At 48.2% G+C, this 24,504-nt stretch overlaps 1 protein-coding gene across 2 annotated transcripts in view; it reads right to left on the bottom strand.

The window, feature by feature from the left end:
* LOC140125822 (alpha-2,8-sialyltransferase 8F-like) overlaps positions 1–24,504 on the bottom strand; it is a 65,867-nt gene that overhangs the window by 34,159 nt on the left and 7,204 nt on the right. The window contains exon 3 of one of the 2 annotated variants that reach the window (XM_072144691.1): positions 20,587–20,673. In XM_072144691.1, the coding sequence (XP_072000792.1) occupies positions 20,587–20,673 (87 nt within the window). Of the gene's footprint in view, positions 1–3,402; positions 3,488–20,586; positions 20,674–24,504 lie in introns of those variants that run through there. The other variant, XM_072144692.1, reaches the window with a different exon arrangement.

Raw genomic sequence — 24,504 nt, forward strand, 5'->3', positions numbered from 1 at the left:
GCGCTGTGCGGGGAGTCACTAAGATCCTGCACCCGATATCCTGCATGTGTCACTTCCCCGCTCAGGTACCCGGAGTTCACCTTCTTCTTCCTGGTGCATGTAAGTGCATTGTCCGTGTATAATGCGCTGTGCGGGGAGTCACTAAGATCCTGCACCCGATATCCTGCATGTGTCGCTTCCCCGCTCAGGTCCCCGGAGTTCACCTTCTTCTTCCTGGTGCATGTAAGTGCATTGTCCGTGTATAATGCGCTGTGTGGGGAGTCACTAAGATCCTGCACCCGATATCCTGCATGTGTCGCTTCCCCGCTCAGGTCCCCGGGGTTCACCTTCTTCTTCCTGGTGCATGTAACTGCATTGTCCGTGTATAATGCGCTGTGCGGGGAGTCACTAAGATCGTGCGCCCGATATCCTGCATGTGTCGCTTCCCCGCTCAGGTCCCAGGAATTCACCTTCTTGTTCCTGGTGCATGTAAGTGCATTGTCCGTGTATAATGCGCTGTGCAGGGAGTCACTAAGATCCTGCGCCCCATATCCTGCATGTGTCGCTTCCCCGCTCAAGTCCCTGGAGTTCACCTTCTTCTTCCTGGTGCATGCAAGTGCATTGTCTGTGTATAATGTGCTGTGCGGGGAGTCACTAAGATCCTGCGCCCGATATCCTGCATGTGTCACTTCCCCACTCAGGTCCCCGGAGTTCACCTTCTTCTTCCTGGTGCATGTAAGTGCATTGTCCTTTTATAATGCGCTGTGCGGGGAGTCACTAAGATCGTGCACCCGATATCCTGCATGTGTCGCTTCCCCGCTCAGGTCCCCGGAGTTCACCTTCTTCCTGGTGCTTGTAAGTGCATTGTCCATGTAGAATGAGCCACATTGTAACAGATCTTCAGAAAACATACATCATCTTATGACATCACAAGGAGCAATGATCTCAGCAAAGATGATTTTGGGGTCCATACCCGGCTGGCTTTAGGCTGCCTTCAGCAACAATCAAAAGATTTCCACCCATGATCAGGGTTAGCATTCATCGTGGGTGTTTGCTGCAATATGCCAGCAGTAGATGGGTGACATACAGATGCATTACATGTCAGTAAGGGGTTAAGGCAAAAATAAGGGGGTTTTTGGTTATAGTTTAGAAACTCGACCTCCAAAAAGATTCACGATCAGTGCCCTAGGCTAAATCCTAAAATTCACACCCCAATCCTTGGAATTCAAAGCCGAAATGATCCAGAAAGTAAATCCTGCTGAAGGTCACACCCAAAAACTTCTGACCCCCTCTGTGTGACGTCTCCTCATCAGTTACAGAACAAACGTCTAGAGGTCATCAAACCCTCGTACATCTATCCCTTCATTCGTAAGACAATAACCAGGAGGGAATTGGAACAATGCAAGAAACTTTGGGATTCTGCCAATGTCTTCCTAAGGTTACTAGACCATTAAATCTAGAACAAACCTTGAGATCTGCGCTGCATGTGAGATCCATCTAAGAACATTGGTTACCACAAGGCGTGGCCTGTGACAATGACTCGGACTGAGATCAAAATGAGGATAAAATCAAAGCAAAACCTGTCACACCTCGGCAGAAGTAATTAGTCGCAGCATCGTATCGGAAGCAGAAGCCGTCTATTACATTATTATACTGTAGATATCATCCCAGATGTCACATGTGCAACGTCCCTGCCAATGCAATGCTGCAAAATACAACCTCCATCCATCCTATAGGCTTTCTCTGAGCCTAAGTTACTAAAACACCTTCTGGCTGGAAAGTTCCAGGTCTTCTTCTCTCCTGAGCTTCAAAGAATCCTGTGTGTCTGCGGCACGCTGCCCTGATACACGTGTCCTGTGTTAGTACCAGACCCCTGCAGACATCCACCTTCAGAGGTCCGCATCATCCTGCTGAAGCAGCCATCTATATCCAGCCTGAAGCCCCCTATGTACAATATAATACTGCCCCTTATGTACAATAATATAACTACTATAATACTGCCCCCTATGTACAGGAATATAACTACTATAATACTGCTCCCTATGTACAAGAATATAACTACTATAATACTGCCCCCTATGTACAGGAATATAACTACTATAAAACTGCCCCCTATGTACAAGAATGTAACTACTATAATACTGCCCCCTATGTACAAGAATATAACTACTATAATACTGCCCCCTATGTACAGGAATATAACTACTATAATACTGCCCCCTATGTACAGGAATATAACTACTATAATACTGCCCCCTATGTACAGGAATATAACTACTATAATACTGCCCCCTATGTACAAGAATATAACTACTATAATACTGCCCCCTATGTACAGGAATATAACTACTATAATACTGCCCACTATGTACAGGAATATAACTACTATAATACTGCTCCCTATGTACAGGAATATAACTACTATAATACTGCCCCCTATGTACAAGAATATAACTACTATAATACTGCCCCCTATGTACAGGAATATAACTACTATAATACTGCTCCCTATGTACAGGAATATTACTACTATAATACTGCCCCCTATGTACAGGAATATAACTACTATAATACTGCCCCCTATGTACAGGAATATAACTACTATAATACTGCCCTCTATGTACAGGAATATATCTACTATAATACTGACCCCTATGTACAGGAATATAACTACTATAATACTGCCCCCTATGTACAGGAATATATCTACTATAATACTGACCCCTATGTACAGGAATATAACTACTATAATACTGCCTCCTATGTACAGGAATATAACTGCTATAATACTGTCCCCTATGTACAGGGATATAACTACTATAATACTGCCCCCTATGTACAGGAATATAACTACTATAATACTGCCTCCTATGTACAGGAATATAACTACTATAATTAGGGCCGGCTTCAGGTTTTAGTGGGCCCCTTTATGGGCCGACCTTCAGTAGTCACAATGCCCCCCCCTCCCCCGCGTGGACACATCCCCCCCTCCTGTATACACACTGCTACCCTCTCCCCCTGTATACACACTGCTACCCTCTCCCCCTGTATACACACTGCAACCCTCTCCCCCTGTATACACACTGCCCCCCCTTCCTCCTGTATACACACTGCCCCCCCTCCTTTATACACACAGCCCCCCCTCCTGTATACAGACAGCCCCCCCTCCTGTATACACACAGCCCCCCCTCCTGTATACACACTGCCCCCCCTCCTGTATACACACTGCCCCCCCCTCCTGTATACACACAGCCCCCCCTCCTGTATACAGACAGCCCCCCCTCCTGTATACACACAGCCCCCCCTCCTGTATACACACTGCCCCCCCTCCTGTATACACACTGCCCCCCCCTCCTGTATACACACAGCCCCCCCTCCTCCTCCTGTATACACATAGCCCCCCCCCCTTGTCTCCCCCCTCACCTTACTGATGCAGCTCTCTGTGTGGTCACTGCTTTCCCCGGCAGGTCATGTGACCATGATGTCATCACAGGTCCTTCAGCCAACGATGTAGCAGCTCCTGCTGGGGAAAGCAGTGACTGCAAATGCTTTCATAGCGATCTGTGTCTGGAAGACACAGATCGCTATGAGAGACGCCCGACACCGCTACAATTGATCTGGGGGCCCGAGTGAGCCCCTCCAGTACCCCGGGGCCCCGGCACTTGCCCGGGTGAGCCGGGTGCTGGCGCCAGGCCTGACTATAATACTGCCTCCTAGAGGTGAGGTTGTGTGTGGTGAGAGCTCTTGACCATGCCCAGGGCGGGGCCACCCTGGGTGCGGAGATTCCCCAAGCGAGGCCCAGGCTTCCAGGCCTACACCGGGAGTGAACTCCCAATCAATTCTACAGATGGATGTAAATCCAAAAGTTTCCAGTCAGCAAGAGAATCGACAGAATGAATGTAATGTTGATGCTACAAAGAAAGTTGATGTGAAGAAAGTGAGTGCAGCAAAGAATGAAGGAAGTTCCTCACCAGCCCAGCGTGGAGGAGCACAGGTGAAGCAGATTGTCAGACCAGCAGCAGGTGCACAGCCCCCCACTCCTGCACCCAGACAGAGGAGAACGTCCCTGGAGAGACAGACCCTGCAAGAAAACCTGCAGCAGAGGGATGTGGTGACCAGCATGGCCGCTCCAGGCCGCACCAGATCTGCTGTGAAGCCACAACATGTGTCTGCAAAGGCCGGTGCAAGCAGCAAGCCTGGAGATGTGACACACAAGGAGACAGGTGGATGCACAGAGCCTGGAGGACTACAGCGACCAGCACGGCAGGTGAAGGAGACAGGTGGATGCACACAGCAAGGAGGACTACAGAGACCAGCACGGCAGGTGAAGGAGACCAGTGGATGCACTCAGCCTGGAGGACTACAGAGACCAGCACGGCAGGTGAAGGAGACAGGTGGATGCACTCAGCCTGGAGGACTACAGAGACCAGCACGGCAGGTGAAGGAGACAGGTGGATTCACACAGCCTGGAGCACTACAGAGACCAGCACGGCAGGAGAAGGAGACCGGTGGATGCACACAGCCTGGAGGACTACAGAGACCAGCACGGCAGGAGAAGGAGACAGGTGGATGCACTCAGCCTAGAGGACTACAGAGACCAGCACGGCAGGTGAAGGAGACAGGTGGATACACACAGCCTGGAGGACTACAGAGACCAGCACGGCAGGTGAAGGAGACAGGTGGATGCACTCAGCCTCGAGGACTACAGAGACCAGCACGGCAGGTGAAGGAGACAGGTGGATGCACACAGCCTGGAGCACTACAGAGACCAGCACGGCAGGTGAAGGAGACAGGTGGATGCACACAGCCTGGAGGACTACAGAGACCAGCACGGCAGGTGAAGGAGACAGGTGGATGCACTCAGCCTGAAGGACTACAGAGACCAGCACGGCAGGTGAAGGAGACAGGTGGATGCACTCAGCCTGGAGGACTACAGAGACCAGCACGGCAGGTGAAGGAGACAGGTGGATGCACTCAGCCTGGAGGACTACAGAGACCAGCACGGCAGGTGAAGGAGACAGGTGGATGCACTCAGCCTGGAGGACTACAGAGACCAGCACGGCAGGTGAAGGAGACAGGTGGATGCACACAGCCTGGAGCACTACAGAGACCAGCACGGCAGGTGAAGGAGACAGGTGGATGCACTCAGCCTGGAGGACTACAGAGACCAGCACGGCAGGTGAAGGAGACAGGTGGATGCACTCAGCCTGAAGGACTACAGGGACCAGCACGGCAGGAGAAGGAGACCGGTGGATGCACTCAGCCTGGAGGACTACAGCGACCAGCACGGCAGGTGAAGGAGACCACCCGAGCGCCTGAGCTGCAGTTGGCGGAGGAGATCCCAGCACTGGTAAGGAGGATCTATGTCCAGACCCTCTGACGCTGCGTCAGTGTCCAGCATGTCTCCTGATGAGAGAGGAACACGTCCCATACTGCAGGCACCAAGTTTTGTGTTTCAAGAGGGCGAGAAGGGAAAACAGCAGCTGCCAAGGTCTGCAGCCGTCCATCAGCAGGAGCATGCACAGGCACCACAAGTCCCAGGAGGCACTACACCGCAGCAGGCACAGGCACCACAAGTCCCAGGAGGCACTACACAGCAGCAGGCACAGGCACCACAAGTCCCAGGAGGCACTACACCGCAGCAGGACAGTGGACATGCACCTATGTGTCCAGGTGATGTGGTGATCCAGGACTGTTCTACTGCTGGAGCAGACACTGGGGACACTGGTGGTCATCATGATGTTCCTGAGGGGTCGGGGGATGGAGGGGACCCTCAATCTGTATGGGATGTGCAGTCACCTGAGGTGGATGGGGGAAAGGGGGTTGTGCAGGATAATGTAAGTGACTTCCCCCCTATAACATCGAGCCCCCCAGTTGAGTCAGGTCGCTCTAGATCAGACCCTCCCCCCAATACCCGGAGTGAACCCCGTCATGAACCTCCCAGTAATGCCTGGAGCCGCGGCGCTCCCTCCTTCACCTCTGGTGCACAATACAGGCGTTTAAGAGGAGGAACATGGTGCGCTTTAAAAACAGAGGCGCAAAGGAAGATCTCCCAGATAGGAGGTTTGTGGTGCGGGATCTCCTGTGCCGCCAGATGGGGTTCTCCCCAGATGATATCCTGGCGGTCATAAACCTACCAGACAGACAGGGCTATGATGTCAGCTTTAATCTCATGTCCAGTCTGGACAGGTTCTGGGACAAACTCCCCCGCTTCAGGGACACTGATGGTTGGAGTAAGTTCGTGTTTGTCCCCATATCCAGGCCAGGTACCATGGTGGTCAATATAATATTCTGGAACGAGTCGGTTCCTCCTCAGGATGTTCTAGTGTGGTTCAGACACCATTGTGATCTTGTGTCAGACCTCACTAAGAACAGAGACTCCGATGGCATCTGGACTGGAGGGTGGAAGGTGCTGGTAAAACTGAGGCAGTACAATAACATCACCCTGCACCTCCCTAACTCCTTCTTCATAGGGAGAGAGAAAGGCGTCTGCTTTTATCCCGGGCAACCAAGAAAGTGCTTCAAGTGCGGTAAGATCGGGCACGTGGCCAATATATGTACAGTGGTAAAATGTAATCTGTGTGGGGAGGTCGGCCATCTCAGTGCCACCTGTGAGAGGGTGAAATGTAACCTCTGTGGAGAGATGGGCCACCCGCACAAGGATTGCCCGGAGGCCTGGCATAACATCGCCAGGGACTTCTCTGATGATGAAATGGTGCAGGAGGCAGACGCCTTAGAGGAGGAGGCCTTGGTGTCAGGGCAAATTTTGACCAGGCGGGAGGTACATGGGTCAGGTGATACTGCGCCAGAATCTCAGATGTCGGATAGTGCTCAGGGGAGTTTGGGGGTGGTAACTCAGGAGCAGCCTCAGGCAGCCACCTCTGTAGCACCTGGTGAATATGAGGAGGTTAAAAAAAACAAGAGAAAGAAAAAAGATAAATCCTCCCGTAAACCAGAGGAAGAGTGCAACTTAGGTCCAAAAACCAGGAGAAAGTCCAGTGGTGATGCCGGGGTCATGGTCCTATCTAACAGATATGATGTTCTGTCTGAGTCAGAAGGTGATTATGAGCACGAGTTACAGCGCATTGATAATGAGTGTGAGGTGGACACAGGAGACCCCCCAACTAAGAAGAAGCCCCCTCCTGTAGATACCGCTGAGGAGTTGCACATGGAGACTGGTGGTGTACAGGGGGAGGATGACTCTGACATATGATGATGGGGGTCGCTGCTCTGCTCTTTATCATTGTAATGGCTGGGTTCTCTCTAAAAGTTGCTTCTAGCAATGTCAACAGCATTAAAGTAAGAAGGACTAGACACGCAGTATATGACCACCTGAGATATCTGGGTGCGGATGTCATCTTCCTGCAGGAGACCCGTCTGACCACCTTGGGGCATCTCCGTGAGGCTGAGCGTGAGTGGCGGTCTGGTCCTTCTTACTGGTCACTGGCTGTGGAGCCGTACACGTCCCTGGTAATAGAAAGAGATTACGGAAAACTGGGCATTCCCGATCCGTATGAAAATTGCCGGGAACGTGTGGCCAAGAAATCAATCATAGGTCTCACTGACTCCCAGGGAGTTTTGCAGGAATCTCGGGAGGGTATCCTGGGGGTGGTGAGATCCTACTATGCTGAATTATTTCAGAAAAAGGTTTTGGATAAAGAGAAAATGACTCAATTCTTGGAGGCAACTCCAGGCCCTGACACTAGAGATTTGGACTTTTCACCTTTGACAGCAGGAATAACAGAGGAGGAGGTTAAAGAGGCCATTGATAAGTTACATCTGAAGAAGGCACCAGGTCCTGACGATATTACAGCAGAATTCTATAAGAAGTTCAGAGACCTCTTAGCCCCGATCCTTGTGGATGTGTTTACCAATTGTCTAGAAAATCACCTGATGCCTCCATCCATGAGAGTGTCCTCCCTTATTCTGCTGTCCAAAGGTAAGGAGCCTAGTGACATCAAGAACTGGAGGCCGATCGCCCTCTTAAATGTCGACCGGAAGATTCTGGCAAAAATTCTATTCTCTAGATTAGTCTGTTTGTCCCCGGCACTGTTGGCAGGCTCTCAGTACGGCACAGTAAGAGGGCGGAACATCTTTGGAGCAGTCATCTCGATAAGAGAGATGTTTGAGAGATGTAAAGCTCTGAGGTGTGGGAGATATGTTGTAGGTCTGGACCAGGCTAAGGCCTTTGACAGGGTTGATCACGATTATCTATGGGCCACTTTGTCAAAGTACGGTATTCCGGGACAATTTATAGATTGGCTGAGAACTTTGTACAGAGAGGCGAAGAGCTTTCCTCTGATCAATGGTTGGCAGGGGGACACTTTTGAAGTAGAGGCAGGGGTGAGACAAGGCTGCCCCCTGAGTCCACTGCTGTATGTGTTTGCCATAGACTTGTTTCTGAGATCACTGCAGCGGTGTGATTTTCAGGGGGTGCCGGTCCCCCATTGCTTGCCCCTGGATGTTGTCGCCTACGCGGATGATGTGACTGTGGTGATATCTGAACCTCGTGAGGTGGAGATGTTATCTTCAGCCATCAGAAGTTACTCAGAGGCCTCCGGGTCTCTGGTTAACCTTGAGAAGAGTCAAGCTTTCTGGACAGTGGATACTGCTCCTGGCTTTGATCTGCCACAGTTCGCCAAGGCCTCCACCCATATTAAGATCCTTGGGGTGAAATTTGGGAGGGAAGATAATTCCAAGCTAAATTGGGAAGAGAAGTTGGAAACCGGAAATGCAAAGGTTCAGCGATGGAAGAACTAGAGGCTGACCTATAGAGAAAGGGTTACTCTGATGAAGACTTACATGGTCCCTGTCTTCCTCTACGTCGTCTTTCCTTTGCCAGAATCTTTCTCCGCTAGGCTCTTTAGCCTGTTCTTCCAGCTTTTATGGGGGAACAGGTTGAACCCAGTAAAAAGAGGGATCACCTACCTGCAGAGGAGAGAGGGTGGGCTGGATATGTTAAATCCAAGGGTATTTTTTGACTCCATGTTTCTGAAAGTTAATTTTGGTTGCCTGGACTCAAATGATGGTCTCCTGTGGGTAAGTAGTGTCAGGGACTGGATATTGCCTTTTGCAGAGTCTTGGGTGCGAGGCGGCAGTCTCAAGAGGGGCCGATGGACTCCTGGCTTCCTCCCCCAGTATCTGGAGTATGGTCTCAGGTGCATGAAAAAGTGGAGAATAGATAAGACCTATCTGGATAGTAAGACCAGGAAAGACCTTTATATGAGTGTCTGTAGATCATTCTATACATTACAGCCAGCTCTGAGGGACTGCACGACGGCCACCCTGCAGGAGAGTCTGAAGTTTCTGAATAGTCATAAGCTTCCTGCAAAATTATTTGACATCGCCTGGTTGTCTCTGCATGGGAGGCTCTTTGTTAGGGGCAATTTAAAATTCCTGAGCGTCTCTGACCGTATGTGCCCCTTAGGATGTCAGCAGGAGGAGACTATGGAGCACTTTACCACCGAGTGCCAGGGAGGGAGGCGGATATGGCAGGTGGTGTCCCGCAGGCTTAGGATACCATGGCTACAGTCTCTCAGATACCCAGATATCATCTATGGGGTAACATCACATGTAGATGGCATCAACAGGGAGACCATGTACCTCATTATCACCACCATAAAGTATTACCACTGGCACATCAGGACCCGAGTCTCCATCCACAGCGAGACCTTCCAGCACATGACCGCAGTCACACTGATCATGTCTGAGCTCAGGTGGATCCAATACATAGAGATAGGAACAAGAGATGGGAATAGGAAGTTTTGGAGGAACATAAGTCTATACTGATGCATCATGTATTTCTGTTAATTTATGATATTTTTTTTTCCCCCTTAAACCAGTGATGGACATTTAAGTTATTAGAAATGGAATTTTGATGTATGATTTCTTGTAAATTCTGATAAGAATGTATAATGTATTTTGTTTGTTTTTTACTAATAAAAATTGCCCCCTATGTACAAGAATATAACTACTATAATACTGCCCCCTATGTACAAGAATATAACTACTATAATACTGCCCCCTATGTACAGGAATATAACTACTATAATACTGCCCCCTATGTACAAGAATATAACTACTATAATACTGCCCCCTATGTACAGGAATATAACTACTATAATACTGCCCCCTATGTACAGGAATATAACTACTATAATACTGCCCCCTATGTACAAGAATATAACTACTATAATACTGCCCCCTATGTACAAGAATATAACTACTATAATACTGCCCCCTATGTACAAGAATATAACTACTATAATACTGCCCCCTATGTACAGGAATATAACTACTATAATACTGCCCCCTATGTACAAGAATATAACTACTATAATACTGCCCCCTATGTACAAGAATATAACTACTATAATACTGCCCCCTATGTACAGGAATATAACTACTATAATACTGCCCCCTATGTACAAGAATATAACTACTATAATACTGCCCCCTATGTACAGGAATATAACTACTATAATACTGCCCCCTATGTACAAGAATATAACTACTATAATACTGCCCCCTATGTACAAGAATATAACTACTATAATACTGCCCCCTATGTACAGGAATATAACTACTATAATACTGCTCCTATGTACAAGAATATAACTACTATAATACTGCCCCCTATGTACAGGGATATAACTACTATAATACTGCCCCCTATGTACAAGAATATAACTACTATAATACTGCCCCTATGTACAGGAATATAACTACTATAATACTGCCCCCTATGTACAGGAATATAACTACTATAATACTGCCCCCTATGTACAAGAATATAACTACTATAATACTGCCCCCTATGTACAGGAATATAACTACTATAATACTGCTCCCTATGTACAAGAATATAACTACTATAATACTGCCCCCTATGTACAAGAATATAACTACTATAATACTGCTCCTATGTACAAGAATATAACTACTATAATACTGCCCCCTATGTACAAGAATATAACTACTATAATACTGCTCCTATGTACAAGAATATAACTACTATAATACTGCCTCCTATGTACAAGAATATAACTACTATAATACTGCCTCCTATGTACAGGAATATAACTACTATAATACTCGCCCTATGTACAAGAATATAACTACTATAATACTGCCTCCTATGTACAAGAATATAACTACTATAATACTGCCCCCTATGTACAAGAATATAACTACTATAATACTGCTCCTATGTACAAGAATATAACTACTATAATACTGCCTCCTATGTACAAGAATATAACTACTATAATACTGCCTCCTATGTACAGGAATATAACTACTATAATACTCGCCCTATGTACAAGACTATAACTACTATAATACTGCCCCCTATGTACCAGAATATAACTACTATAATACTGCCCCCTATGTACAAGAATATAACTACTATAATACTGCCCCCTATGTACAAGAATATAACTACTATAATACTGCCCCCTATGTACAGGTATATAACTACTATAATACTGCCCCCTATGTACAGGAATATAACTACTATAATACCGCCCCCTATGTACAAGAATATAACTACTATAATACTGCCCCCTATGTACAAGAATATAACTACTATAATACCGCCCCCTATGTACAGGAATATAACTACTATAATACTGCCCCCTATGTACAAGAATATAACTACTATAATACTGCCCCTATGTACAAGAATATAACTACTATAATACCGCCCCCTATGTACAAGAATATAACTACTATAATACTGCCCCCTATGTACAAGAATATAACTACTATAATACTGCCCCCTATGTACAAGAATATAACTACTATAATACTGCCCCCTATGTACAAGAATATAACTACTATAATACTGCCCCCTATGTACAGGAATACAACTACTATAATACTGCCCCCTATGTACAGGAATATAACTCCTATAATACTGCCCCCTATGTACAAGAATATAACTACTATAATACTGCCCCCTATGTACAGGAATATAACTACTATAATACTGCCCCCTATGTACAGGAATATAACTACTATAATACTGCCCCCTATGTACAGGAATATAACTACTATTATACTGCCCCCTATGTACAGGAATATAACTACTATAATACTGCCCCCTATGTACAGATATATAACTACTATAATACTGCCCCCTATGTACAAGAATATCACTACTATAATACTGCCCCCTATGTACAAGAATATAACTACTATAATATCGCCCCCTATGTACAAGAATATAACTACTATAATACTGCCCCCTATGTACAAGAATATAACTACTATAATACTGCCCCCTATGTACAGGAATATAACTACTATAATACCGCCCCCTATGTACAGGAATATAACTACTATAATACTGCCCCCTATGTACAGGAATATAACTACTATAATACTGCCCCCTATGTACAGGAATATAACTACTATAATACTGCCCCCTATGTACAGGAATATAACTACTATAATACTGCCCCCTATGTACAGGAATATAACTACTATAATACTGCCTCCTAGCTGTGAGGACGTGTGCAAGTGGTGCTCGTGAGACTTTGCAATGTCTGGAGCTAGCCCAGGGCGGGGCCACCCTGGGCGGGGAGATTCCCCAACCAAGGCCCAGGCTTCAAGGCCTAAACTGGGAACTAATACCCAGACACATTCAGCAAGGGATTTTAATCCCAAAGATTCAGCAAATGTCTGCAGTCCAAGAAATCTGGTAAAAGTTGTTGTGGAACAAGAAACAGCAAAAAGTAAGAGTCTGGTGAAGCAATCTGTGTCTGTATGTAAAGAAACAATGGTGGAAAGACAAAAAGAAAGAAACAGTGAGAGAGAGCAGCAGCCTCCATCCCAGGCCTCAGGTGGACAATCCACCTCCACCCCGGGCAGGCAGAGGAGGACATCACTGGAGAGGCAGACCATCCAGGAGAACCTGAAGCAGAGTGTTGTGTTACCTTCTGAGCGCACCAGGTCTGGGGGAATGCAGGCTGTGACCAGAAGCAGCCATGAGGGAAGGCCCAAAGGTGCTACAGGTGAATCTGCAAGACATCTGGGATCCAGTCGCCCACCAGGAGATTGTGAGACCCGTGCAGCAGCAATGGCCGCAAAACTCCAGGGATCACAGTGCTCTGCGCCAAAAACGCAGGGTCCAGTGCAAGGGAAAAGCGGTGGCAGTGCACCTAGAGGATCCAGTACTGCAAGCAACCCTGAGCAAGCCCCCTGCAGCAAACTGCAGCCCCCAGAGCCATCACCTGAGCTCCAGCTCGCCGCTCAGATACCAGAACTGGTGAGGAAAATGGAGACACTGAAGAAACACAAACTGTATATGCAGAAACAGATAGACTGCACATACAAGCTAAAGACCGCAAACCCGGGGAAGCAGGCCCTGCTAGATAGGAAGCTGGACTCACTGGCCAAACAGCTCGCTGATGTTGTGCAGGAGATGGAGGCCACTATTGACCAAATGGGACTGGTGGGAGAGACCTACAGAAACCAGCAGAGGTTTGAGAAAGACAAGGCCTCAACATCCAGGTCTGAGAGCCAGCAGGCACAAGCAAGACCCATACTGCAACCAGCAACACTGCCTTTCCAGGAGGGTGAGGTGTACAAGAGGAGACAACAGCAGCCAAGTTCTCCAGCAGCCCCCAGTAAGGCACTACAAGTCCCAGCAGTCTCTGACGAGGTACTACAAGTCCCAGCTGCAAGTAAAACTGATGACAGCAGTGAAGTGGCGGTGCAGGCACCACAAGTCCCAGGTGGCAGCGCACAGCAGGAGGACTCTGGACTAACACCTGAAGGTAATTCTGTAGCACCTCAGGGGGTTCCTACTCAGGACTGTGATGTGCAGAGTGTTTTTGAGCAGGACATTCGGGACTGTACTATGCAAGGGGTTAATGCTGATGATTTTGTTATTGCTGAAGGTTCTGTTATTGCTCATGGTTCTGTTATTGCTGAAGGTTCTGTTATTGCTGAAGGTTCTGTTAATACTGAAGGTTCTGTGGGAGGTAATGTCCCAGCTGTGGAGTCATCCATGGAGCTTTCTATGGCAGCTGGTGACACCGAGAGCCCTGGTGTTGTTATGGAGGGTGCGGGACAATCTAAATCTGAGGAGTTCCCCCCACTAGTCACACCACAGACAGCAGAGCCCCATATTCCGGGTGGTCAGCAGCCCCCTAGTACTGATGGTCCACAGCCCACACATCCCCCACAGCAGGACAGGGGTCAGTCATCAGGTAATGCATGGAGTCGGGGTTCCCCATTCTTCTCCTCTAATACCAGCTATACTGGTCAGGCCTTCAAGAGGAGGAACGTTGTCAGGTTTAGGCATAGAGGGGCTAAGGAGGATCTGCCTGACAGGAGACATGTGGTCAGGGACATGTTGTGCGCCCAGATGGGTTTCCAGCCAGCCGACATCCTGGCCGTAATAAATCTTCCTGATAGACAGGGGTATGATGTCAGCTTCAAGCTGATGTCTAACCTGGACCGGTTCTGGGCTCAACAACCCCGCTACAGAGATACTGAGGGGTGGAACAGGTTTAGTTTTATTCCCATCTCCAAACTAGATACAGCCATTGTCACCATCCTGTTCTGGAACGAGTCTGTCCCCCCTCAGGATATCATTACCTGGCTTAAGAGACATTGCACCCTCATGTCAGACATGACCAAGACCAGGGATGAGGATGGAATCTGGACCGGGGGGTGGAGGGTCCTTGTTAAATTGCATCAACACCAGAACATCACCCATCACCTCCCCAATTCCTTCTTTATCGGCAGAGAGAAGGGTGTGTGCTTTTATGTTGGTCAGCCGAGGTTATGCTTTAGGTGTGGGAGATCAGGTCATGTGGCGAGTAACTGCACCACAGTGAAGTGCACCCTGTGCGGAGACCTCGGCCATGTGAGCGCCAACTGCAAGACCATCAGATGCAATCTTTGTGGTCAGATTGGTCACCCCCATAGGGACTGCCCTGATGCCTGGCACAACATCTGTAGGGACCTGCCTGATGAAGACCTGATGGAAGGGGCAGATGTGCCAGATGAGGAGCAGGAGGAGGAGGCCCTATTGTCAGGGTCAGTGTGTACTGTGCCAGAGACCCCAGATATTAGTGGTGCTGCCCCGGACCATCCAGGGACAGGTAACACAGAGGGGGACATGGAGGTAGTAGAACAGCCATTAGTGCAGCCAGTGCCCGTCCCTTCCCCTGCCTCGGCACCAGCACCTACCACCGGGGATAATTATAATGTTGTTAAAAAGAGAAAGAAGGACAAGAGCTCCCGCAAACCCGAGAGTGCATGGACCACTGTTCAAAAACCCTCTAAAATGAGAGTTGAGAGTCAGGCGGACGTTACTGTGACAACAAACAGGTACAGTGTACTGTCCGAGTCAGATGAAGATGAGGAATTAGAGAGAGAATTGAAGCGCATGATGGAGGAATACGACGATGATCCAGGGGGAGATCCTCCGACAAAAAGGAGACCCCTTCATGCCGAGTCTCAGTCTGTATGGGATATGGAAGCCGGTAGTCAGGAAGATAACTCTGACTCTGACTTATGATGATGGGGATGATCTTTTTGTTTCTTCTCATGATGGCAGACTTCCATCTTACTGTGGTCACAAGCAATGTGAATAGTATTAGGGCTAGAAGGACCAGACATGTTGTGTACGAACATCTAAGGTATCTCAATGCCGATGTGTTTTTCTTACAGGAGACCCGTTTAAACACCTTGGGTCTCATGCGAGAGGCGGAGAGAGATTGGCAGTCTGGTCCTTCCTTTTGGTCGCTGGCTGTGGAGCCTTATGCCGGAGTCTCCATCTTGTTTAACACCCATGATGTCACCGTCCACAGACTCACCGAGATATCGATGGGGCGGTGCCTGCTGCTAGAGGTCACCATCAGAGGCAGAAGACTCCGGCTCATTAACATCTATGGCCCACAGACAGTGACCGAAAGGACTCAGCTTTTTAATGATGTGAAGCCATATCTATTCACGTCTATTCCAGTCATCATGGCCGGGGACTTTAATGCCACCACTACCACCAGGGACAGGAACAGTAGGCCCCTTACCAGGGACTGTAAGGTCCTAAATAGCATAATTCAGCAGGCTGGCCTGTCCGATGTTTTTGAACAAGGTGGTAGGAGTCCTAAGTTTACTTATACCTGTGCAGGACGCAGAAGTAGAATAGATCTAGCTCTGGTGAGTCCTACTGAAGCCATCAGTGAGAGAATGGAAAGGAATGTCCCATATTCGGATCACTTGGCCTTATATTTTTGTTTGGGTGCTACAAAGTATCCTGAGGCTGGTAGAGGGCTGTGGAGACTTAATTGTAGTCTACTAGATGATAACTCGGTCCAGGAATACATTTCATCTTTTTTGCAGCATCAACTGGACAGAGTGGATTTTTATGACAACATGGCCGACTGGTGGGAGGACGTCAAGGAGGAGATCCGGTCCCTCTTGCAAAGACTGTCAATTAAGAAGGGGAGAAGTAAGTACAGCCAGTATCTGAGACTGCGTAAAGAATTGGAGTCACTCTATTCGGCGGCTGGGGATGACCAACAAAGGATTGACCGGCTGAAATCTGAGATAAGACAGTATCAGTACAGTAGGTACACCTCCCTGGTAGTCGAACGTGACTATGGCACCCGAGGGGCACCGGATCCGTTTGAGAATTGCCGGGAGCGTGTGGAGAAAAAACTGATTGCAGGTCTCACTGACTCCCAGGGTGTTTTACAAGAGTCTCGGGAGGGAATCCTGGGGGTGGTGAGATCTTACTATACTGACTTGTTTCAGAAGAAAGCTTTGGATAAGGAAAAAGTGACCCAATTCTTGGAGGCAACTCCAGGCCCTGATACTAGAGAATTGGACTTTTCTCCTTTGACAGCAGAAATAATGGTGGAGGAGATAAAAGAGGCCATTGATAAGTTACATCTGAAGAAGGCACCAGGTCCTGATGGTATTACAGCAGAATTTTATAAGAAGTTCAGAGACCTCTTGGCTCCAATCCTCGTGGATGTTTACAGAAATTGTCTAGAAAATCACCTGATGCCTCCATCCATGAGGGTCTCATCGTTAATCCTGCTGTCTAAAGGGAAAGAGCCGAGTGACATCAAGAACTGGAGGCCGATTGCCCTCTTGAATGTCGACAGGAAAATTCTGGCAAAAATTCTGTTTTCTAGATTAGTCTGTTTGTCCCCGGCACTGTTGGCAGGCTCTCAGTACGGCACAGTAAGAGGGCGGAACATCTCTGGAGCAGTCCTCTCGATAAGGGAGATGTTTGAGAGATGTAAAGCTCTGAGGTGTGGGAGATATGTTGTAGGTCTGGACCAGGCTAAAGCCTTTGACAGGGTTGATCATGAGTATCTATGGGCAACTTTATCAAAGTACGGTATTCCGGGACAATTTATAGATTGGCTAAGAACTTTGTACAGAGAGGCGAAGAGCTTTCCTCTGATCAATGGTTGGCAGGGGGACACTTTCAGGGTAGAGGCAGGGGTGCGACAAGGTTGTCCCCTGAGTCCGCTGCTGTATGTGTTTGCTATCGATCCGTTCCTGAGATCACTGCAGCGGTGTGAATTTCAGGGGGTGCCTGTCCCCCAGTGCTTGCCCCTGGATGTTGTTGCCTACGCGGATGATGTGACTGTGGTGATATCTGAACCTCGTGAGGTGGAGATGTTGTCTGCAGCCATCAGAAGTTACTCAGGGGCCTCCGGGTCTCTGGTCAACCTTGAGAAGAGTCAAGCTTTCTGGACATTGGATACTGCTCCTGGCTTTGATCTGCCACAGTTCGCCAAGGCCTCCACCCATATTAAGATCCTTGGGGTTAAATTCGGGAGGGAAGATAATGCCAAACTAAATTGGGAGGAGAAGTTGGATACCGGAAATGTAAAGGTTCAGCGATGGAAGAACTGGAGGCTGACCTATAGAGAAAGGGTTACTCTGCTGAAGACTTACCTGGTCCCTGTCTTCCTCTACGTCTCTGTCGTCTTTCCTTTGCCAGAATCTTTCTCCGCTAGGCTCTTTAGCCTGTTCTTCCAACTTTTATGGGGGAACAGGTTGAACCCAGTGAAAAGAGGGATCACCTACCTGCAGAGGAGAGAGGGTGGGCTGGATATGTTAAATCCAAGGGTTTTCTTTGACTCCATGTTTCTGAAAGCTAATTTTGGTAACTTGAACTCAAACCACAGTCCCCTGTGGGTGAATAGTATCAAGGACTGGATATTGCCTTTTGCAGAATCTTGGATGCGAGGCGGCAGTCTCAAGAGGGGCCGATGGACTCCTGGCTTCCTCCCCCAGTATCTGGAGTATGGAATACGGTGTCTGAAGAAATGGGGGATAGACAAGGGTTTTATTGAGAGTAAGACCAGGAAAGATCTGTACTCCCGAATATGTAGGACATTCTACTCTCTACAGCTGGCACTTCCAGATTGTCCAACCACCACACTAAAGGACAGTCTAAAGTTTCTGAATGGTCGGAGGCTGCCCCCCAAGTTCGGTGACATTGCCTGGCTCTCATTACAAGGGAAGCTCTTTGTTAGGGGGAACCTAAAGTTCCTGAGTGTGACAGACCACATGTGTCCCCTCGGGTGCCAGCAGGAGGAGACTATGGTCCATTTTATCTCTCAGTGCTGGGGTGGTCGGAATATTTGGCGTGAAATATCCACCAAGCTTAGGAGTCCCTTGTTGCAGTCCCTACAGTACCCGGAAATCCTCTATGGTATAACATCTAATGTAAGCAACATCAACCGGGAGACCATGTACATAGTTATCCAGGTCATAAAGTATTATCACTGGCAAATCAGGACTAGGGTGTCCATACATGGTGAGACCTTCCATCATGACAAACCCATAAGCCTCATCATGTCAGAGCTCAGGTGGATCAGGTCATTGGAGGTCAAGAAAAAGGAGGAGAATAGGAGTCTATGGAGGAACATTCATCTAGACTGACATATGATTGTACAATGTGATTGTATTTGTTTTCTTATGTTTTTTTCCCCCTTTTTGTAGCCAAAATGGACTCAAGTTAAAGTTGATCTAATTTTTCTCTCTTATGCTCTTGTATGATTTGTACTGAATGACTTCTGATTTTGATTTATTTGATGGAAAAGTATTTCTGTATTTTTGTTTGTTTTATACTAATAAAAATTGCCCCCTATGTACAAGAATATAACTACTATAATACTGCCCCTATGTACAAGAATATAACTACTATAATACCGCCCCCTATGTACAAGAATATAACTACTATAATACTGCCCCCTATGTACAAGAATATAACTACTATAATACTGCCCCCTATGTACAAGAATATAACTACTATAATACTGCCCCCTATGTACAAGAATATAACTACTATAATACTGCCCCCTATGTACAGGAATATAACTACTATAATACTGCCCCCTATGTACAGGAATATAACTCCTATAATACTGCCCCCTATGTACAAGAATATAACTACTATAATACTGCCCCCTATGTACAGGAATATAACTACTATAATACTGCCCCCTATGTACAGGAATATAACTACTATAATACTGCCCCCTATATACAGGAATATAACTACTATTATACTGCCCCCTATGTACAGGAATATAACTACTATAATACTGCCCCCTATGTACAGATATATAACTACTATAATACTGCCCCCTATGTACAAGAATATAACTACTATAATACTGCCCCCTATGTACAAGAATATAACTACTATAATATCGCCCCCTATGTACAGGAATATAACTACTATAATACCGCCCCCTATGTACAGGAATATAACTACTATAATACTGCCCCCTATGTACAGGAATATAACTACTATAATACTGCCCCCTATGTACAGGAATATAACTACTATAATACTGGCCCCTATGTACAGGAATATAACTACTATAATACTGCCCCCTATGTACAGGAATATAAATACTATAAAACTGCCCCCTATGTACAGGAATATAACTACTATAATACTGCCCCCTATGTACAGGAATATAACTACTATAATACTGCACTCCTATGTACAGGAATATAACTACTATAATACTGCCCCCTATGTACAGGAATATAACTACTATAATACTGCCCCCTATGTACAAGAATATAACTACTATAATACTGCCCCCTATGTACAGGAATATAACTACTATAATACTGCCCCCTATGTACAAGAATATAACTACTATAATACTGCCCCCTATGTACAGGAATATAACTACTATAATACTGCCCCCTATGTACAGGAATATAACTACTATAATACTGCCCCCTATGTACAGGAATATAACTACTATAATACTGCACTCCTATGTACAGGAATATAACTACTATAATACTGCCCCCTATGTACAAGAATATAACTACTATAATACTGCCCCCTATGTACAGGAATATAACTACTATAATACTGCCCCCTATGTACAGGAATATAACTACTATAATACTGCCCCCTATGTACAGGAATATAACTACTATAAAACTGCACTCCTATGTACAGGAATATAACTACTATAATACTGCCCCCTATGTACAGGAATATAACTACTATAATACTGCACTCCAGGTGGCGCTATAAAGCTTCCATAGAAATGATCTCTGTATTCTGTATATCAGAGCCCCTGGACTTACCGTCTTTTCTCCCGTTCTGTAAGGTTCTCCTCCCAGGAACATCCTTGAAGTTCTTTCATCACTGAGAATAACTCTGTCCTGTCAAATCTGGTAGAATAAAAAACCATAATGAGACATGTTTATGTTTCTTCATTTATTCCTCAGCTTCAGGAAGGTCTATAACATGCAGGAAATGTTCAAATACATCCTGTCCAACTCCAACAGTGCACCACACAGAGTCAGTGGGCGGTCTAGTACACAGGCGGTCCATGGTGCACCACACAGGGTCAGTGGGCGGTCTAGTACACAGGTGGTCCATGGTGCACCACACAGGGTCAGTGGGCATCTAGTACACAGGTGGTCCATGGTGCACCACACAGGGTCAGTGGGCGGTCTAGTACACAGGTGGTCTATGGAGCACCACACAGGGTCAGGGGGCGGTCTAGTACACAGTCGGTCCATGGTGCACCACACAGGGTCAGTGGGCGGTCTAGTACACAGGTGGTCTATGGAGCACCACACAGGGTCAGTGGGCATCTAGTACACAGGTGGTCCATGGTGCACCACACAGGGTCAGTGGGCGGTCTAGTACACAGGTGGTCCATGGTGCACCACACAGGGTCAGTGGGCGGTCTAGTACACAGGTGGTCCATGGTGCACCACACAGAGTCAGTGGGCGGTCTAGTACACAGGTGGTCCATGGTGCACCACACAGGGTCAGTGGGCGGTCTAGTACACAGGCGGTCCATGGTGCACCACACAGGGTCAGTGGGCATCTAGTACACAGGTGGTCCATGGTGCACCACACAGGGTCAGTGGGCGGTCTAGTACACAGGTGGTCTATGGAGCACCACACAGGGTCAGTGGGCGGTCTAGTACACAGCAGGTCCATGGAGCACCACACAGGGTCAGTGGGCATCTAGTACACAGCAGGTCAATGGTGCACCACACAGGGTCAGTGGGCGGTCTAGTACACAGGTGGTCCATGGTGCACCACACAGGGTCAGTGGGCGGTCTAGTACACAGGTGGTCCATGGTGCACCACACAGGGTCAGTGGGCGGTCTAGTACACAGGTGGTCCATGGTGCACCACACAGGGTCAGTGGGCGGTCTAGTACACAGGCGGTCCATGGTGCACCACACAGGGTCAGTGGGCGGTCTAGTACACAGGTGGTCCATGGTGCATCACACAGGGTCAGTGGGCGGTCTAGTACACAGGTGGTCCATGGTGCACCACACAGGGTCAGTGGGCGGTCTAGTACACAGGTGGTCCATGGTGCACCACACAGGGTCAGTGGGCATCTAGTACACAGGTTGTCCATGGTGCACCACACAGGGTCAGTGGGCGGTCTAGTACACAGGTGGTCCATGGTGCACCACATAGGGTCAGTGGGCGGTCTAGTACACAGGTGGTCCATGGTGCACCACACAGAGTCAGTGGGCGGTCTAGTACACAGGTGGTCCATGGTGCACCACACAGGGTCAGTGGGCGGTCTAGTACACAGGTGGTCCATGGTGCACCACACAGGGTCAGTGGGCATCTAGTACACAGGTTGTCCATGGTGCACCACACAGGGTCAGTGGGCGGTCTAGTACACAGGTGGTCCATGGTGCACCACACAGGGTCAGTGGGCGGTCTAGTACACAGCTGGTCCATGGTGCACCACACAGAGTCAGTGGGCGGTCTAGTACACAGCTGGTCCATGGTGCACCACACAGGGTCAGTGGGCGGTCTAGTACACAGGCGGTCCATGGTGCACCACACAGGGTCAGTGGACGGTCTAGTACACAGGTGGTCCATGATGCATCACACAGGGTCAGTGGGCGGTCTAGTACACAGGCGGTCCATGGTGCACCACACAGGGTCAGTGGGCGGTCTAGTACACAGGCGGTCCATGGTGCACCACACAGGGTCAGTGGACGGTCTAGTACACAGGTGGTCCATGATGCATCACACAGGGTCAGTGGGCGGTCTAGTACACAGGCGGTCCATGGTGCACCACACAGGGTCAGTGGGCGGTCTAGTACACAGGTGGTCATGGTGCACCACACAGGGTCAGTGGGCGGTCTAGTACACAGGCGGTCCATGGTGCACCACACAGGGTCAGTGGGCGGTCTAGTACACAGGCGGTCCATGGTGCACCACACAGGGTCAGTGGGCGGTCTAGTACACAGGCGGTCCATGGTGCACCACACAGGGTCAGTGGACGGTCTAGTACACAGGTGGTCCATGATGCATCACACAGGGTCAGTGGGCGGTCTAGTACACAGGCGGTCCATGGTGCACCACACAGGGTCAGTGGGCGGTCTAGCACACAGGTGGTTATGGTGCATCACACAGGGTCAGTGGGCGGTCTAGTACACAGGCGGTCCATGGTGCACCACACAGGGTCAGGGTGCGGTCTAGTGCACAGGTGGTGGGTACACTTAGTGGGTACAGTCTCTGGCAGTCACATCACTTAGTGGTTACAGTCACTGGCTGTCACATCACTTAGTGGTCACAGTCTCTGGCAGTCACATCACTTAGTGGTCACAGTCTCCGGCAGTCACATCACTTAGTGGTCACAGTCTCTGGCAGTCACATCACTTAGTGGTCACAGTCTCCGGCAGTCACATCACTTAGTGGTCACAGTCTCCGGCAGTCACATCACTTAGTGGTCACAGTCTCCGGCAGTCACATCACTTAGTGGTCACAGTCTCTGGCAGTCACATCACTTAGTGGTTACAGTCTCCGGCAGTCACATCACTTAGTGGTTACAGTCTCTGGCAGTCACATCATTTAGTGGTTACAGTCTCTGGCAGTCACATCACTTAGTGATTACAGTCACTGGCAGTCACATCACTTAGTGGTTACCAGTCTCCGGCAGTCACATCACTTAGTGGTCACAGTCTCTGGCAGTCACATCACTTAGTGGTCACAGTCTCCGGCAGTCACATCACTTAGTGGTCACAGTCTCCGGCAGTCACATCACTTAGTGGTCACAGTCTCCGGCAGTCGCATCACTTAGTGGTTACAGTCTCTGGCAGTCACATCACTTAGTGGTTACAGTCTCTGGCAGTCACATCACTTAGTGGTTACAGTCTCTGGGAGTCACATCACTTAGTGGTCACAGTCTCTGACAGTCACATCACTCAGTGGTCACAGTCTCTGGCAGTCACATCACTTAGTGGTTACAGTCCCTGGCAGTCACATCACTTAGTGGTCACAGTCTCTGGCAGTCACATCACTTAGTGGTCTCAGTCTCCGGCAGTCACATCACTTAGTGGTCACAGTCCCTGGCAGTCACATCACTTAGTGGTCACAGTCTCTGGCAGTCACATCACTTAGTGGTTACAGTCTCTGGCAGTCACATCACTTAGTGGTTACAGTCCCTGGCAGTCACATCACTCAGTGGTCACAGTCTCTGGCAGTCACATCACTTAGTGGTTACAGTCCCTGTCAGTCACATCACTTAGTGGTCACAGTCTCTGGCAGTCACATCACTTAGTGGTTACTGTCTCTGGCAGTCACATCACTTAGTGGTCACAGTCTCTGGCAGTCACATCACTTAGTGGTCACAGTCTCTGGCAGTCACATCACTTAGTGGTCACAGTCTCTGGCAGTCACATCACTTAGTGGTCACAGTCTCTGGCAGTCACATCACTTAGTGGTCACAGTCTCTGGCAGTCACATCACTTAGTGGTTACAGTCTCTGGCAGTCACATCACTTAGTGGTCACAGTCTCTGGCAGTCACATCACTTAGTGGCCACAGTCTCTGGCAGTCACATCACTTAGTGGTTACAGTCCCTGGCAGTCACATCACTCAGTGGTCACAGTCTCTGGCAGTCACATCACTTAGTGGTTACAGTCACTGGCAGTCACATCACTTAGTGGTTACAGTCACTGGCTGTCACATCACTTAGTGGTCACAGTCTCTGGCAGTCACATCACTTAGTGG

This window comes from Engystomops pustulosus, chromosome 4 (genome assembly GCF_040894005.1).
Source record: "Engystomops pustulosus chromosome 4, aEngPut4.maternal, whole genome shotgun sequence".
In the NCBI taxonomy this organism is placed as follows: Eukaryota; Metazoa; Chordata; class Amphibia; order Anura; family Leptodactylidae; genus Engystomops; species Engystomops pustulosus.